This window comes from Tasmannia lanceolata, unplaced genomic scaffold (assembly GCF_043159265.1).
Source record: "Tasmannia lanceolata isolate RefF3 unplaced genomic scaffold, GAP_Taslan_0.1 ptg000018l, whole genome shotgun sequence".
Lineage (NCBI taxonomy): Eukaryota > Viridiplantae > Streptophyta > Magnoliopsida > Canellales > Winteraceae > Tasmannia > Tasmannia lanceolata.
Genome location: NW_027518695.1, coordinates 7365386 through 7384852, shown reverse-complemented (window position 1 = coordinate 7384852; position 19467 = coordinate 7365386). Strand labels below are relative to the sequence as shown.

The 19467-nt window shown below is 36.1% G+C and overlaps 1 protein-coding gene across 3 annotated transcripts; it reads right to left on the bottom strand.

Moving 5' to 3' along the window:
- Positions 1 to 765: 765 nt before the first annotated feature.
- Positions 766 to 17611, bottom strand: ISA1 (isoamylase 1). Of its 3 annotated transcripts, none has more exons than XM_077360000.1 (19): positions 16997 to 17611; positions 14402 to 14584; positions 14096 to 14188; positions 13722 to 13874; positions 13097 to 13188; positions 12673 to 12720; positions 12441 to 12582; positions 12258 to 12365; positions 11900 to 11985; positions 9719 to 9790; positions 9511 to 9637; positions 9232 to 9318; positions 8508 to 8600; positions 6188 to 6343; positions 3538 to 3621; positions 3306 to 3386; positions 3125 to 3207; positions 2903 to 3020; positions 766 to 1222 (listed from the first exon to the last, which is right to left on the bottom strand). In XM_077360000.1, exons 1-19 carry the CDS (start codon positions 17390 to 17392, stop codon positions 965 to 967), a joined length of 2460 nt encoding a protein of 819 aa, XP_077216115.1. In that variant the 5' UTR covers positions 17393 to 17611; the 3' UTR covers positions 766 to 964. The 3 variants fall into 3 exon arrangements, with proteins under 3 accessions (XP_077216115.1, XP_077216117.1, XP_077216116.1); XM_077360002.1 differs by having other exon boundaries at positions 14402 to 14579; positions 16997 to 17135; XM_077360001.1 differs by lacking the exon at positions 12673 to 12720.
- Positions 17612 to 19467: the final 1856 nt, after the last annotated feature.

Here is a 19467-nt window from a genome sequence, read left to right as displayed (position 1 = left end):
CTCGTTTTGGGTTCCACCAAAACTAGGGGCTGTTTGGATGCATGCATTTTATAATCCAGGATTGTAAAATCCATCCACAAGTTAAAACCTGGATTTTACAATCCTGAAATGCACAATCCTGGTTTTAGCTTAAAAACTACGGGTTGTAGGCTGGTAAAGTCCAGCATTTTACAATCCTGGATTATAAAATCCTTATTTCCCTTGGCCAAGAGAAGAATCGATTTCGATTGAGATTGGGGCAAAATGGACATATTTTGATGTTGAGCACTGGCCTGGTATTTTGAGGAGTTCATCGGTGGAAGATCAACGAGCCTCATGTAAAACAGACAGATACAGGTCCGTTTCAGAGTGGGTTCCCTGGTTTCTCTTCATCCCTTTGTGTGTTTCTTACTGCATAGATGCGGCCAATGTGCTTGTGCTTGTGCTTGATTAGGGTCTCAAAACAAGCATGAGAAATATATTTTTAAACTTGATTGGTGATCAGGGAATGCTGCCCAGTTAAAACTTGAATTCATGCTGGCCGCATTTTGGAAAATCTGGTTAGCCGGGTTGAATGACTTGGATGCGGATTGGTTCAGGTTGATGCTCCACGGGTTTGAGGCTTGGGCGAGGTTGGGTTAAGGTGCCCGAGTTGCACCCCTGATTCCTTGAAAGTCCTACAATCTGAAGGTAGCAGAGTATGCAGTCTTTGAGATCACATCCAGAGTTGCAAAGTTCAATTTCGATGCAAATTGGCAATGTAAATGATTGAAAAAAGTTGGGAAATGTTTGAGAATACTTCACGAAAATTTTGGAATTTTTTTCTATTTGCTACACATAACTACTTTATATACTTATTTTTTCTAAGACAAACAAAAAGGGATGCTGAAGCGCATCTGTTGCTAGATTTACAAATAATACATGAATAATGAACAGAGGACAGGGCCAAAGGTGCAATTCTGATAAAAGCTTTTGTAGATTATAACTACGAGTCTGGAGACAATAATAGGATGATAGAAGAATAACTGAGCATGGGGTACAGATTAGCGTCAAGAAAGTGAGCGTATTGCTGGATGGCCGTGGCTCTTTCTGGGATGTTGTCGGAGAGGAAGTCGAATGGTGCGGCTTTGCTGGTGTCAACCATGGGTTCCCATCGATAACCCGGGCGTTCTGGCAGCATGACCATGACAGGTAGATGGCTCGTGTTAAAGGCGACGTAGATTTCTCTCTTTACCGAGTCAATCTACACACATCAGACAGTTTAGAGGATCAGTTAAAAGACTCCACATCTTTGGGGCATGCTATACAGTCATAACTACAGAACAAGGACCCAGAAACACAAATTGAGCATAGTTTATTTGGACAAAATTTATTCCATGTCTTCTAGTATAATCTATGAAGTATGGAACAGAAAATCCTATGTGAAATGCATGTGCCAAAGAATCAGTATGTGTGAATCCCATTATCATCCGATTGTCAGGAGTTATGGGACCAACCACTAGCTAAAATATGAGAACATGACTATACAAAGATAGTGGTGGGCACAGCAACGGAGGAGGAGACATAAGAGGGCATGTGTGATGAGAGGTTGAGAATTAAGGCTACTAATGTTGGGACTACCATTTTTTATAATTTCACTAACTCATCATGTTGTTTATGATTTAAACAGCTGCCAAAGGTTCTTACAGTTCCCAAAATGCTCTCAAAAACCAATTAAAAAAGAAAAGGCAAGCTTAGTTTGTGCAGTTATTAAAAACAGTAGTATAAATATCAGTAGCCAAAATAAATCATATTTTGAGTAGATTTTTTTCCTTGTTTTTCAGAATTTTCTTAACCTCTCCACTCACAAGTCACAACCTCCCAGGTCTCTTCCTCTTCGAACGACGCTCACCATTGGATAAACTAATATTCCATGAAAAAAAAATTCATGGTTGCCAAACATGGCCCTAATGGAATCATTTTCAGTACTTTTAAATCCAACGAATTATGAACTAATTTTTTATGTAGCAACGTATCTTCCAATACTATCACCTAACTAAACAGATCTTTCCTGGGTAATCACTTCAGATATCTCAATTCAAATGTCTGATGCTTTCACATTTATACATGTATAAATCACAGCAGAGAGTTGATGATATACTAAAAATACACTTTGGGGTGACAGAAAATATGAGATAGACAAGAAGCAACGCCATAAGACACTAAAAAACGATCACAAGAGCAAAAAGATATTAATGTTTCATAAAAATTAATATTAATACATAAGGATATGATACTCACACTCATTTTAATAATGGAACTCCTTTCCTTATTTACACTTTTCCACTTAGTTGTTGAAGACTGCTATAGTTTCTAAAAATCTATCAACAGCCAATCAGAGAAATGCTTAACAAAGTGAGGAATGTCACTATTTAAACAAGAGAAAGCGGATATCATTTCCCCATATATCACTATATAAATATGGGAATTGGTATTGACACCCATGAATTTAAGCATGTTTCAGCATGTCAGTTTGTCTTAATTTGCTTTTACTTTTCCACATATAGGATAAACTGAGATGGGTGCCATACCTACTCTTGCCAGATAATTAGTCCATAAAAGCATGAGAAAATTCTATTCACTAAATAACATAACACTAGAACTATATAATCATAAAAAATAAAATTAAAAAAGAAGAAGAAGAAAAAGATAGAAGATAAATTAACCATTTTCCCAATAACCAAGTAAACCTGGCCAGGCATGCATCTTCCGCATGCCATAGACATAATGAAGCCTAGACAAAAGTAATAAAATCATGGAATTGAAGAATGGATAAGCGGGTGATTGCCCACATCCATAGGAAATAGTCCTGCCCTAAAAATTGGGGTGGGGATACCCTATGTCATCAAAAAAAAAAAGGAAGAAGAAGAATGGATAAACTTACCAAAGAAAATGCCACAAATCGACTTGTTTCTGACCAGTCTGGTATCCCGGGCAAGTGACCGTGCCACTGTAGCCGATCTGCTGTCGGAAAGTCATCCAAACCAAGAGATTCACATTCTCTGTCAATCATTACAGGACATAAGATAGGTCATTATCTGTAGATGGATATGACAAAAAAGATCAAAACTGTAAGCAGTAAAACATTTTACATTGTAGTACTTACTGGCGGAATTTTGTCATGAGACGGCAAAATCGGAAAAGGTCAGATGAGGATTCTTCCTTCCTATCCCATCGAAAGTAGTTAACCTGCAGTCAAATATAAATATAAGTTAAAACAAACATTTTTCTAATTAATTCTTGTTAGTAATTTTGCACGAGATTGGCAATAGGGAGTAGAGGATCACATAGTTGTCGTGGCAATATGTATTGTTGTTGCCTCCTTTCGTGTGTCCATACTCATCACCCATGTAAATCATAGGAACGCCCTGATCAGGAAAATTTTCACAATAAGAGAACAAAGAAACGTTTATAGCCCTGTGATAACTAAAGGCATAGGAATCAATTCAAAAGAGTCTTTCTGCTAATGTTCAAATATAGATAGAAGAGGATGTGACATGTCAAAATATAAATTCTTACTTGGGAAACCATGAGACAGAGGAAGAAATTTTGCATTTGCCTCTTCCTCAATTTCTTCACAGGTAGGCTTACAAACTCACCTTCCTAAAATCATCGAAGAAAACTATATTATGAAGCATTTCAACTAACAAAATGCATAAAGCGAATTGAATTCATTAATCAGAATACATTAATCTACAGACAGTTAGATAAATCCATGCCAATGACAATTATGGAGTTGTTGTGAGAAATGAAAACTAATTAGGTTGAAAAATGCCAAACTATCTCATCACCTATTCAGCAGTAGCAGTTGGTCTAGGAGGCATGACAGTTAACTCAAGCATGCGACAGTGGCTGAGGATAAAAACAACGACAAACAGCGTTTGGGGACTGGCTGACAGACATTTAGCCCTGCCATCTGTGTTAATTTTCCATTGCATATCTCACAATTACCAATTAAGATGGAATTAGATTTTGAATTGCATTGCATTATGGAGGATGTGTTAGGAATTTCTTACTTTTTGTCTGTCAAATAAGAGAAGGGCATTATCATCATTTTCTGTTGAACAGTTGGTTGTACACAACTGTTTTCCTCATGATGCTAGAAGTACAACAACCTTTTGAAACATTCATGACCATAAACCTCGTTTAGCTAAGGATTGGCTCATTGCCATTAGGATCAACTAGATATCCCTTCAAAGCCATGCTCCTCTATTCTGTAAACCACCAGGTATACTGTGTAGAATGCTATTTATGTCCAGTCAGTTACATAAAAGATCAAACTGCCATTTCCAAAATATTGTTTATGTGCCTGGTCATCTTCCCTAATGATTTGAAAGCCATCTTTAGGGCCACTGAAGGGATACACTGTACCAAGATTAGAGTGGTTCCTATACAGAGCTTTTAATGGCATTTCGTTTAACCTGGTTTGTTCTTAATAATGTTCATGATGTGTTAAAACATGGTAAGTTCTCTTTCTCACATATAATATATAAATTATTACCCGCACACTTAAGATCATTTTTCTGCAATATCTCATAGTCATAGCACAGGCAGGAAATATTTCTGTTGAATCTAAAAGCAATCCATGGTTTAGTCCATTGAGCATCAGATTTGTCTATCAAAAGCAGTTTGTTTGGGCAACTCAAGCGTTTGCAAAGTACTTTTTGATTGTTCTAAAATACTTTCTGGTTGTTCTAAAATCTAAATTCCCAATATGCAGATGAAGAAGTAATATGGCACTGCACAGATTGCTGTCAGGCAAACATAAGATCAAAATATTAAGAACTTGGATTGGGGAGAAACTTGGATGTGAGGGTAACTTGTTTAGAGGCCTGCATGTAGCATTGATTGAGGAGAACATTTGATGAGTACAGTTTCCACTGTATAATACTGACTGGAGAAACTCTGACGAGTTGCAAGTTGCAACAATAATGGAGTTGAAAAAACAAACATAAGATCAATATTAAGAACTTGGATTGGGGAGAAACTTGGATGTGAGGGTAACTTGTTTAGAGGTCTGCATGTAGCATTGATCGAGGAGAACATTTGATGAGTACAGTTTCCACTGTATAATACTGACTGGAGAAACTCTGACGAGTTGCAAGTTGCAACAATAATGGAGTTGAAAAAACAAACATAAGATCAATATTAAGAGCTTGGATTGGGGAGAAACTTGGATGTGAGGGTAACTTGTTTAGAGGTTTGCATGTAAGTCAGTAAGATTGATTGAGGAGAACATTTGCTGAGTACAGTTTCCACTGTATAATACTGACTGGAGAAAAAAAAATACTGACTGGAGAAACTCTGATGAGTTGCAAGTTGCAACAGTAATGGAGTTGAAAAATATGTGCAAAGCCAATTCCAATAATAAAAGAGTGGACAAACAAGATCAACAATAAGAATTTGATGAAGATGTTTCGTAAATCGTAATAAACAAAATTAACACAATCCAATCAGAACGGGACATATTGAAATAGACCAAAACTAAAATGAGCTTTTTCTCTGAAGATATTTTGATCTTTCAGGAGATTCAAAGTATCATGTTCATAAAATATGATTACCAGAAAGATAACTGGTGAACAACCAAAATAAATACAAGCAGTTAAATCATCTTGTATCAGGAGATTCAAAGTATCATGTTCATAAAATATGATTACCAGAAAGATAACTGGTGAACAACCAAAATAAATACAAGCAGTTAAATCATCTTGTATGTTGAAATTACTGCATAAGCAGAATCTGCGTTCTACCCATTCTCAGGTTGTCGATGTGAAAGGAAAGAAAAAGTGCAAAAAAGTATCATTATTGTTAAAGTATAAAAGATTAAATAACGCCATCTCAAGCAGCTTAAGCTTTTGGAGTTATTGGTTGTTTCACATGGTATCAGAGCAAAGGTCCTGGGTTCAAAACTCCTTGATATTAAAAATACACGGGTAATGGCCAACCCAAAAGAGGGGCCACATGTGAGGGGGAGTGTTAAAGTATAAAAGATTAAATAACGCCATCTCCAACAGCTTAAGCTTTTGGAGTAATTGGTCGTTTCACAATTATAATTGAGAGGCAAGTGACATGCAATGATCAATTACAGTTATGACATGTGATGGATGACAAATGGGATAGTTCAGTGATATCTGAAGAATCAACAGAAGGCCCAAGTACAAAGATTTACCTGTCCACAGTTCCAGCTATTATTATGATTCTCTCCATCATTATTGTCCTCACCATTTGACAAGTTATGCTTGTCATTATACATCACTAGATCAGCCAAAGTAAATCCATCATGTGCACATACAAAGTTGATACTGTTCCATGGTTTTCCTCCTTCCTGATTCATGCTATTGGTGAGGAGAGTGGACTTTAATTAGAATAAAATTCACAGATGTAACATTTATAACATCTCAGATATTGTAGATCTATGCTACAGTTGACTATAGAAAAAAGAAATCATGATATGCCAGATACAAGTATTTTCAGTTGTAATTCAGATCAAACGATTAGTAAAATCAAGAGATGTGCTGTAAGAAACCAAACAGGTTCAGTACAAGATACTGATATTTCCAGTTACACTTGCATCAAATGATGAGTAAAATCAAGAGATGTGTTGGAAAAGACGAGATAGTCTCATGAAAAATCTAAATAACGTCTTGCATTCCGGTATACCTGCATCAAGTTTCTGAGTGGTTTGGCATATTGTGAATATGTTATAACATTCTCAGGTGCATTTACAGCAAAAAAAAAAATTATTGTCTGGGCATTTCTTTGATTCTCTGCATACATTTGCTTCATGACAGATGAGTTAGCTTTTTATCTTGTGGTAATGGGAAAAAAGTGAAGCAGCAAAACAAGCAAGATTCTCACTAAGGACCCATTTTAATCATTCCCAAATTACTCAAGCTCCTAAGGAGCATTGGAGTCTAAGTCTTCGACTCATTACACTTAATAGCTTGACAGGCCACCCTGTCTGCTAACTTATTCTCCTCACAATAAGCATGTTGAACTTTCTAGTTGTCAAAGTAGATAGAATATGACGGCAAACCAAAACTACAGGAGCCAGATTCCAATCAAATGATCTTAGATTCTCTGAAGCATGAGCAGGAGGGAATCCCCGTCAATACATAGTGACCAGATACCCTGTAGTTTAGCTAATTGAAGACATAAAAAGAGCTCTTGTTTCTGAATCAGCATTCGAATAAGCTATAATCAGCATAGTTGCAGCCTGGATAAATCCTAATACATACCATAGGTGCTTTCTTTATGTAGCCGACATAAGCCCAGTTAAAATATAACTTACACAATCTATGCAGACAAAGAGTCCATCTAACTGGGATGCATATGTTCAAGTAAATTTGGTTTAAGAATTTCCAGATCCTCTATATCCTCAAATATATATCAGTATTGAACTAGAAATGCTCTTAAAAAGCACAGATGATTATTACATGGGCTGCAAAGGGTCTAATTGAATTGCATTATGAATTCCCTTAAGACTTCCTTTATTCTTCCCTCTAAAGCCCCCAAAGTAATTCCAAGATGAAAAAAATGTTGATATCTTAAAGTTACGATGGTACCATGAAGTTTAAGACTCGTGATGGTCGTACAAAATTTTAGATTGCGCTATGCATGTTTATTTAATTGCTTTCATATTGCTTTGCCTAGCAGTTTTATATTACATCCAAAACTTAAAACTGAAATTAATTATTTGCCAACTAATGTCTTAGGAGAATATCCAAACAATTGGATCTGATTTCCAATCACGATTCACGAACAATTGCAATTGAAATGGTTTTGAGAGGCAAAGAGCTGCAAATTGAGGAAAAGGAAACAGGTGGGAGATATCAAATCCTCGCCAAATGCAACGCCATCATCAAGATTGTGAAGCTTTCAGTCTCCAGAACAATCATGCCAATGGTCTAGCCCCTAAAAATAAGTAAAACGTGCCATTCTCAAATATAAGATTTGCCCTTAAAACAATGATGATCGTAAATTTGTATCATGATAATTTTACTTATTTTATCAAACCTGGAACCAATAAAAATATTTAAACCAGAATCAGCATTCAGCAAATATTGAGAAACGTTCTAGATTTAAAAAGAAAAAAAAGCGTGTTCTCTTCTCTTAGTCCAATAAAAAAAAGGGTGGGGAACTGAAGAGGTCTACTTGCCATCACATATCAATTTCATAATTATACCACCATGAAATATGTGTATTCTGAACACCACGCAATATGTCAAATACAAGTTCTGGAAATGAAGAGAAAGGTGAGGAATTTATGTTTCAAGATGAAAACTACAAATAGAAATAAAATGAAGAGCACTGTTGGCACAGACATCTCCCATGGGGAAAGAGTAAGAGGAAAAACACCTGGAATATATTTGGGAGTTGATATACAAGTCAAGAATAATAAAAATGCAACAAGTAACAGTTACAGTGCAGCTGAGACGCGACAAATATGCTCCAACAAAGTTATCATCACACACATGGGAAAGGCATACCTGGTATAAATTTGGGCTTCCACAAAGGCATTGAGCAAAAGCTCCTGAAAATCCAGCTGTACCCTTGATAAACTGCCGCACTATGTCACGGTACTGAAAATTTATAGAAGAAACACATTGGGAAGCTTACAGAGAATGCAAATATTTCCTCATTGTCCAATAAACAGAAAAATTAAGCACTATCTTGGCCCTACATACCAATCAAAATGAAAGACATTTACTGGTTCGATAACCAGTCAAGTCTTAAAACTTAAAATAGCACTTGACTCATTCTTTTATTAATACATTGTGTTAATAATTAATAAATTGTGTTAATCTCAAAAAAGCAAAACCCCAACTATGATAATCAATGTTGAAAAAAAATCAATGGAAACCGGTTAAGTACATCAACTAGTTGATACTAAGGTGTACAAATTAAAACATAGAACATGAAGATCTTCTTGTCGTTCGAAAGATAAAGAAAATAGATAAAACATTAAAAGGAATTTTCCAAAGAAAAAAGTGAAGAAATAGGATAAATAGATCAAAAGTAGGGAATAATTACAAGAAGAAGAGTATGAAGGATCCATTTTTAATAGGAAGGATATGTTACAAAAACAATTACATACATCCACTTTGCTAAATTCTAATCAGATAGAAGGCATCTAACTCATGCATGCTTCCTCATATTTCACTCCCATGAGACCATCAATGAAATAATGAAACAAATAAAATGAACACCAACCTGCCCATTCCATTCTGACCAAACACCCCAATGAGGAAATTTACCAACTTGGTAAAGGCCTCCTGCGTCCCATGCTTCCGCAATAAGCTGATTAACAGATGAAGACAGAAGAACTCAATTAAGCCTTTTGAAAAATGATAACAGCAATGCACTTAATGTGGGTAGCTACAAATTACTTGCGAAAAATTAGGAGTATTAATATTCAATCGGTTACAGATTTCACTTTGTAGAAAAAGGAACTCCACATGCAAGGCAAATAAAACCAATTAACATAAGTACCTTAACCCCACGGAGGACTGGATCATTACTGATTATATCAACTAGTGGAGGGCTGCCGAGAGGGGTGCCAGTTGTCAGCGAGTCACCTTCTATTAGATTCCCATATACATTAACTGCATCCCACAGACTTTGAAAGAAAAAAACAGCATCCTTTATGAGCTGGATAAAGAGAAGGGATAATCATTGACGTAAGAGTATGACAGACAACCTGGAACTCCTGGTCATGATGGAAGCAAGATCAAAGCGAAAACCATCCACATGCATTTCCACTACCCAATATCTGTTTCATGAGAGAAATAGAAAAAGGGTTATAAATCATCTGTTCCAAGAAAGAAAATAATGGTATAACCACTAAAGATTGGAAATCTGAAAGGTATCATTCAGAAAGGTAACATCTGTTATTGAAAATTTCCCATAAATAAAGAAAAGGTATCCATAACATATGGAACAAGCACCACACTAGTCTCAGTATGCGTAGGGGCCTAAAAGAAGCTTCTGAGTTTGATTCATCGAATTTTCGAGATATTGGATAAGTACTCATTCATCTAAGCTAGACCTCTCCATGACAGTTCCAAACCTCTTATCACATCCTATATCATTCTATAAATGGTGTTGAGCTTGAAAATGCTTTCTGAAGCTTCTTGAAATGTTCTTTACCGTTCAAAGTGCCTCAACTGGTTAATTTATTCCAGATATTATCCATGCAAGCTCAACTCTTTGCCAAAAGTAAAAGGTTTCCATTGATAAGAGATATGTAACCATGTCTTCCAAGACAATAGAAGTACCGTTCTGGAATTGTATCCTGTACAAAAGAATTTGTTTAGTCTGTTTCTCCTGCAAATATAATCTTCCAAACATCTTACATGTATGTGCTTTAACCTTCTCCCATGGGATGACAACATTCATCGAGGTCTTGCTGGTATCCAAGATCAATCTGATGCAATCTTTCTTGGTAAAAGGCATGAATAAAAAGAATGGGCATATGGGACAAGAAGATTTAAAAAATGTTGCTTAGAAAGGAGTTATCACATTCTTATATATTCTTCTGTTCCAACTCTGGAGCAGTAACTCCTATCTCTCTAACCATTAATGAGGGTCTTCATCTCCTTTTATGAAATTGAACTCTGAATGAGACAAGGTAGGCAATTAAATCTAGGTAAATCGTATCTGAGCCCAAGCTCAGATAGATTATCCTAAATAGGGTGGGTGCCTATGTTGTTTGGGTTATGTTAGATATTGATTCTATAGGACCTAACATAGATAGGCTGATAGGGTGTCCCTAAGAAACCATCTCCATAGGACATGCAAACCGTTGATTTGTGGAGGTTTAAAATGGACGTCTAGAAAATGGGCCATTTTGTGCGTCTACAGATCGAATGGTTAGGATGATTGTATGGAGATGGTTTCTTATGGTTTCTTAGGAACACCCTATCTATGTCAGGTTCTATGGAATGAATGGGTTGGATGAGTCAAACAACATGGGAGATGGCGTATTTATAGTGGCTACCTCAGATAAGCTATCTGAGCTTGAGATCAGATACCGCGCCCCCTTAAATCTACAACCTAATAAAAGAACCCAAAATGCTCCATGACCAGAATGCACCCAACTGCACTGTGCATCAAGTCGAAAAAATTACCGCGATGACAGATCTGAGCAAGCGAAACCTATGATGTCTGCTGAATCAGGTCACTGTCAAAGAACCAAAGCTTTTATCTGAGAAGTTAAATCCCAGGAGAACAAGCATAAGCCAAGAGGTTGCACCTAGCTCATAGAGAAAGACTGCCCCAACCCCACCTTAAAAATAACTTCTTAAACATTAAAGAAAAATCCTAGTCTGTTAGTCTGAAATATCATTTGTGACATGAAAATATTTTACAGATTCTTGATGTCAATACTCAATAGTAGCAAGATTAATTCTCTAAACTATTTTTCCATCCGCAGCTTTGAAATATTTAGCCCAAGGTTAGTCTTCCAGCACGTGAAGAGATCGAAGAATTGTGGTGCGGATAGGCTAGCATGGGAAGGTGTTAGTAGAGAGGTGTTGAAGACCTTTGATTATCTTCCTCCTTGAGAGTTTTGATTCTTTGTCGTTGCCTTTGATTTTTTCCTTCCTCTTAAGATATGTTTTATAATTTTCATTAATTTAGCTAAGCATGATTATTGTCTGTTTAGCTTAGTCTTCATGCTTCCAAATATTAGAAATTAAAGACTCGGGTCAAACTGCAAATTCAATGAAATAATTTATTTGCTAAATTAAAATTTTAAAATATCCAAATAAACAATATTTGTTGCATATCCATCTATGATAGTTACACAGTACAACCATTTGTAAAATTATACCAAATGACTATAATTAAAGAGCTAAGGATGCAAATCTTGTGAATCTACCTTAGGCAGTCCAATATGAATTGCCGTACAACAGGATGGTTGCAGTTGAAGGTGTTGCCACAACCTGAATAGTTATAGAATTCTCCCTATAGAAACATCGAATCAGCTGCATTTGTTTAGCCAGTGATTCAAGATTGCATCCAAAAAGCATCAAGACAAGAAAGCTTCAAAATGAATTAGTGCAAAGAAACAGTTCAAGATGCAGTTCTCAATGTAGAACCTTTTTTTTTAAAGAAAAGAAGGCATAAATCAATTGTTATTTGCATGGTGGAAGGATCACACTTGGAAAATTTGATTTACATGTTCATCGTTTGTGTAAGAAAGCAGAGTGAACTTACTAAAATATCAGGAACGATACCTTAGGTGCAAGCATATAGTAAACACTATTATCAACACCTCGGAATGATAAAATAGGTCCTTGCTCATTCCCTTCAGCTGTGTGATTGAAAACAATGTCCATGATAACCTGGCAAAATAAAATCAAGGAAAAAAGTCAACTGATGATCAGAAAAGAATGTCACAATCACTAGTTAGCAGTCACCTCGATGCCCCGTTTATGAGCTTCTCTAATCAGAATCTTGATTTCATTTATTGCATCGCGACCACAGTTACGTATGCCAGCAGATGAATATCTTATCATCGGTGAAAAATAACTCACAGTTGAATATCCCCAAAAGTTCATCCTGGAACAAAAAATCAATTACATCCTATACCAGTTGAAGAACCCTTTTCCACATATGTAGCAGTGTCAAAAACTTGAACTGTAATCCTACTCGTTTGGCCTAACAAAAACCACTTTGACTTTCCACAATCCGATTGTGCTGTCAACGTGCACATGAAAGAGCAAGAGATTAGCAAACCATAAGAGTTTACAGTAAATTCCTTATCAAACTTTCCCTAGGATGAGGAAGAGAAAACTAGGCATGTGAATATTATAGCGGATACATATTAAAGTTTGGCCAAAATAATAATTTTCTTGGGAACTTTAGAGGCCCCTGGACTCCAGAACCATTACTCTGGAACATTGCTGTGAAGAGGGAGACATAGAAGAGGATTGAGTTATGAGATTTCCCGTGTGCGTGCAAGTTTCAAGTAACTGAAATGAATTGACTAGTGTCAATGTTGATGCATGACTATCTGCACACTTATGCAATTATTCAGGATAAGAACTTCCATTTAATGATTGATCCCACATACTTGTAATCACCCAGGACAGAATTATAAGAGAAATACTCCAGCTCGTTGAATTCCTGACATGGCATTAGCTCTATACAGTTGACTCCAAGTTCCTGTAGCATGTGAAGCACAAAAGTAGGAAATGTCATAAGTTCTTATTCACCAACTATATGCATTCAAGAAGAATGGACATAATCCTGGGAAAGTAATCAGTGTAATTTATAAAGCTTTCAGCAAAGCAGGATTTAAGTCTTAATAGAAGGGGCCCAATATCACATCACAGTTAAAAAGTTATGAATCGATATAACTTGACAGTTACTTTTAACTTACTAAAATCCTACAGAAACTCCAAGTAAATGTTAAAAATGGATATTTCTACAAGGATTGAATTTCAAGATATGTGAAATTAGTATCTTTTTAAACTATACTGTTGCTTGCCTGAAAGAAACATGAAAACTGGCTTCCCTGTGAACTAAAATTTCTTAGTTTTGCAACACAGACCAAGGAGATATTATAACATTCCTCATCTTCTCAGGAAAGGAACAATGAAAATTGACATATAGTAAACAAAAAAGATGAAGTTCCAGTTATACTAGCTTCTCATCAAGGCCTCAAAAGGAATACTACATTACTAGCAAGTGTATACCTTTAAGTGATCAAGTTTCTCCACTGCACCAAGGTATGTGCCAGGGAAATTAGTTTGACTTGAATCATGCTTTGTAAACCCACGAATATGCATCTCATATATTATAAGGTCTTTTTGAGAATAACGCAAAGGTAAGTCTCCTTCCCAATCAAACTGAAAACATCAAATATTGCAAAAGTAAGATGAATGTATGACCAAAACTAACAAAACAGGAATGTGCAGAAAATAAGAGGACCATTCTCATCAAATTTTTAATGTATAAGACAAACGATAAAAAGGATGAAACCACCCTTAACCATAGAGGAAATGAAATGAGAATGAAATATAAAAATATGAACAACAAAGAAATTATATTTTTCATAATTCTATAATACCTCATTGTCAGAAGAAGGTACCATGCCGGCCATTGGGGGCCAACAATTACCTGAAGGTCCCAAGGCACCATACTCCCCTCTGCTTATAACTGCCTAAAGAAATAAAAGAAGATTTAGTTATGAGTGTTGTAGGGTAAGCATGCAAGGAAAAATGCATAGAAGCTATAAATAATAAAACAATACAAAAGTGTGAAGGGACTTGAATAGTCTAGCTCGCCAAAGATGCATGAGAAGAACCAAACATCATAAGGCATCATATTAACTAGATCGCATGTAATTAAAGAAGCATTTATACACGAAACTAACCTTAGCATAAGGGTCCAACAAAATCCGAGAAGAATCATAGTAATGCCCTTCTTGAGGAGAAAATTTTCCATCAAATTTGTATCCATATAGCATGTCCACAAAATCACCTTTAAGAAATGCATGCCAAACATCTCCAGTCTTGTTGACCATCGGATCGAGTTGGATCTGCTGTGTCATTCTATTCTGCAGCAAAAAAAATGAAAAAAGTTTTTGGTAGCTAATACGAATACAGAATTAAAGAGCGTATACACAAGGGAGGATTCAGATCCAACTACGAGACAGTAATATCACCTAAGTAAGACATGATAATTTCAATTATTGTAGGATATTTTCTAGCCATTTCATAGACTTTAAGAAAGGCATCCATTTTTTATGCAAGCAAAGTCCATGCATGAGCCCATCATTCAGCAAGGATCACTCAGCCAAAAACAAAGGTCCAATGATATCCAAGATCAGGCCTCAAGGAGACTGAAACATCATGCTAATGTCAATAGTAGGCCCTATAAGACTCCATTTGTCAGGAAAATTGGCAAACTATGTCGTTATGATTATGGTAACATTTAGCATTTAAATTTAAATTTTCAATATAGTTTAAGTAGGTTTTATCTTCTTTTCTACTTACGATGGATTCTTAATAGCTTTCAATTTGTCGTTAGATATGTCAACTCAATTACTTTATGATGCATAAACGATGAAAAGAATTATTTGGCACATACAGTTAAATGGTTGTGTGTGTGTGTGCTCGCGCGCGTGTGCATACAGTCAAATGGTTGCATTGAAAAATTAATGATGTGTGTGTGTGTGTGCGTGCGCGCGCACATACAGTCAAATGGTTGCATTGAAAATTTTACTATGATTTAGCTGACACTTTAAATTTATTGCCGACACGTGTGTCCTGCCGTGTCCGACACGCGACACTTGGACACACGTGTCAACACTCCTTTGGACACTTCTAAAGGTATTTCTATAGGTGATGAGACTTAATGAGGGTGTGTGAACATGTTTTCGTACCGAGTCAAGTGTGACATTCAGTTTTATTATTGAACATTGTGTTTACCTCCTTTATTAGTAAGCTTTCTTTTATAATAAACTCTTATTTTAGCTCTTCTTTAACTAATGTTTGCGGCTATATCCCCTCCCAAAAACCTAAAACCCTAAACAAACTCTTATACGAATACTATATACATTGTATCATATCGGTCCCCCTTTCTCGTTGTATATTGGGGAAAAATAGAACTATATTAAATTCATGAATGTGTTATTATTTGTTTTAGATTATAGTTCTAATTCTACTATTTATTAGTTCGTTAAATGGATATAATATTTATATGTTACAAATTATGATAGTAATCAGTAATGTTATATGTATATACATGTCAACATTTCTAAATTTTTAGATGTAGCCATGTCAGACAACTCGTATGTGTGTCGAAACTCAACACACAAATCCGTATCTACAAATCATGATTACATATACTTTGTATTTTAGCCGATTCCCCGTTTCTAAATTTTGTGAATTTGCCGTGTCCGACACTCCGTGTCCATGTCGACATGCGACACTCGTGTCCGTGTCCATAAATCATAGAAATTTTATGGTGTGTGTGTGTGTGAGCTAGAGCTTATATAAGCTTATATGAACTAGACCTCACCAACATAGGGGGGACGACATTGTTTGGATGATCCAAAGCATTCATTTGATATATAAACATTGATTCTAAACTTGATAACTTGTATATAACGTTTTGCCAAATTCTTCTAAGATATGAAAAATTTTCATTGACCAATTATGAGCGGGGAATATTACTTCATGTTTCACCAGCAATGGTAAAGCATCTAGCTTCTGTAGTGGCAACCAAATCCAAACAATGTTAGCTTAAAAGGTGCGGTTGCATTTTCATTTTCCTTCGCAAGAAGCAAATTGAAAACATGAGAGTAACCGACCACCATTCAATGGAATGCTCCTCACATAGAGGGGAGTAACAAATTTATTCTTACTATTGGTAAAGAGAATGCATCAGTAGGAGCAACAAAATGCGAGGCTAACACAGATAAACCACCTAAAAGGAAATCGAGTCTATACAGAAAGAAGTAAGCAGGAAGCCCAATCAACCAACTTATCCAACACAGATTCATCAACAGATATAGTGAACCACCCAAGAAGAGCCTCCAACTTTAAGTATTGAATTTGAACAATGTAGTAGGACCAAAACATTATGAAGGAAAAAGTTGCAATAAATTACTAACAGCCCATAATGGAGCCCAAGCAACATGTATCAGTGGAGAACGCCATCAAAGCTCTCAAATAAGAAGAATTATTCGACTGAACTAGTTGGGTGAGGTTTAGGGATCATACTAACTATACTGGTGTAAGGAGGATGATTCTGCTTATGATAGATTATAGCAAACCAAATGCAAATTAATACTGCTTATGATAGATTATAGCAAACCAAATGCAAATTAATACTGCTTATGATAGATTATAGCAAACCAAATGCAAATTAATACTGCTTATGATAGATTATAGCAAACCAAATGCAAATTAATACTGCTTGAGATAGATTATAGCAAAATAAATGCAAATTAACACCAATTTACCTCCTGTAAATCAGAGAGGCTGATCAGGCAAAGAGTGGCCGATGAAGCATTGCTAGAATACACTGCGAAATTGACACCACTTTCTTGAGCTGTGGCACCAAATGGCATTGGACTTCCTGCAAACACTTCATATTCTCTTAACCTTGGCTTTTCAACTACCAATGTCTCTGTCTCAGTCCCTCCCTCAATTGCATTGACAACTAACGACTCTCCCCCCGTAAAATCTTCAGAATTCTTCCCAATTCTCCTCACATTCAACACATTTCTACTCCATTTATATAATTCTTTCTGTTTCTGTTGAAAATTGGAATGAATGTGAAAATCCCCAAATTTTCCCTTTCTAGTACTGTAATTATGAGTGTGTAATAAGCATGAAATGCTCCGAGCTAACTCCATTGCTACAAAAACCCTAGAGATCACAAATCAATTAAAAGAACATAACTCTGATGCTAAAGATCAAAGCATCTGAGATCGAAGATAATGAAAACAAACAAAAGCACTGAATTTGTAAGAAATCACAAGGTTGAATGAGACAGGAACTAAAAAACCTTAAATCAACAGGTTGTATGAAATATTTAAAGAAAAAACGAGAGAATTTGGGAGACAAACGAATAGAAATTGATTGAAAGAGTAGAGAATTGCAGAGAAAGAGAAGGATTTGGAAAAACTAGGGTTTAGAATTCAAGATGTTTTTCTTCGGCTATGGGATCTGAAAACTGTAGTTTGATTTTTCGATTTCTGTCCACGTGGAGATTACGGACCAGAAACGAAATTTTCTTTTGGAAAAGGGCGCTTGAGATTGGCCCGTTACTGTTGTTGCACATCCGTCGCGACAAATTTCGTCGCCTCAATATCAGCCTTTCACTTTTACGTGAATGGCTGAGATTAAGTCCACTTGAAAGCATGTTTTATAATCGCATTATTGCCTTTCACTTAATCTTCCACTAACCAGCATCAAAATCATAAAAATCGCCTTTGCCATGTAACTCTTCTTTTGTCACGACTCACGACCATGGTTTTAACTTTTAAATTTTAACCGAAATCCGAAATTTCGGACAACACATAAACCAAAATCGGCAATACCTGAGATGGTACCAGATTTCGTTTTTTTTTTTTTAATATTTCGTCTGAAATTTCGAGAAATTCGACCCAAAAATCTCAATTTTTTAACTAAATAAATAGCATTTCCCTGAAATTTTGGCCAAAATTTGGTATTAAATAAAATATTATTTTTTAATGGTGAACCGCATTTCGGCCGAAATTAGTCGAAAGTGAGAGATGAAGCGCATTCCGAAACCGAAATTTAAAACCATGGTCGTGACTATAAGCTCAATCTAATTGATAATTTGGAATAAGTGGAACGCTAGAAGATATATTAAAGATCTCAATGGACTCCTTTTATAAACCTTACCAATTTCAAGTCATATATCAAAATACAATTTCTGCCACATTGATTTTTTTTTTTTTAAGCTTGTCGATGCATACGAGAAGCTAAGGCCATGTTTAGCAGCCATGAAAAATTATTCCATGGAATAATCGTGGGCCCAAGTGTACAAGAAGACTGGGGGGAGAGAGAGACTCGAGTTGGTGGGCATGGAGAGAGCGTCTAGTGAAAAACTAATACCTACTTAAAATTACTTAGAATTGGATTTTTGTTTTCCTGATTTGTAGGAGTTTTTCATGCTCCTGTCACTCACACGCTCTCTAGTTCTCCCTCCCTCCCCATCCTATGCCCACAAAAATTCCATGAATATTTTTTCAGTGTTGCCAAACATGGCCTAAGAATCTCTGAGGATGCTAGTAGTTGATCTCGAGACCAACCATTTCAAAACTCGGTGACTCATCTCTAGACCCAACACAACTTAAAACTCATCTGGAGACCAATAATTGAGAAGTGGGCTCACTCAAGATGGCTCATCAAATTAACGGGCCCAGTCACAAAACAAGCCTGCCTGGCTGCCTGTGTCTGGAATGAGTTCTTGTCATTTTCCTTTATCAAGACGATAGCATTTTGATAGTTTTATCTTTTTGGCTTTATTGTCTTCTTTTTGTGAGTGTTATTTTTGATAGTTACACCATTTACTGTTTATGGCCCACACCATTAGACCACAAAACCAATTTTGATAGCATTTGTTTTGGACGTTTTCTATCGATTTGATTGCAACTTGGAACCACTTTTATGTAATTGTTTCATGAGGAATGATAGATACAAGGGAGCCCTTGTATAAAGAGCCAAAAAAGGGCTCTTGATTGGATCAACGTCATCAAATGTTACTGAACTTACCTTTTCAACTAATTTTAAAATGTAACTGAAAATGACTTGGATCCAATGAAGAGCCCTTCTGCGGCTCTTTATGCAAGGGCTCCCTTATGTCTATCATTGCTCTTGTTTCATTTTATATCAAATTGCTCCTGTCTATTAGGTGCGTGTTTGGCGTATCGTTTAAAACACCGTTTGGCGTGTGAAACAC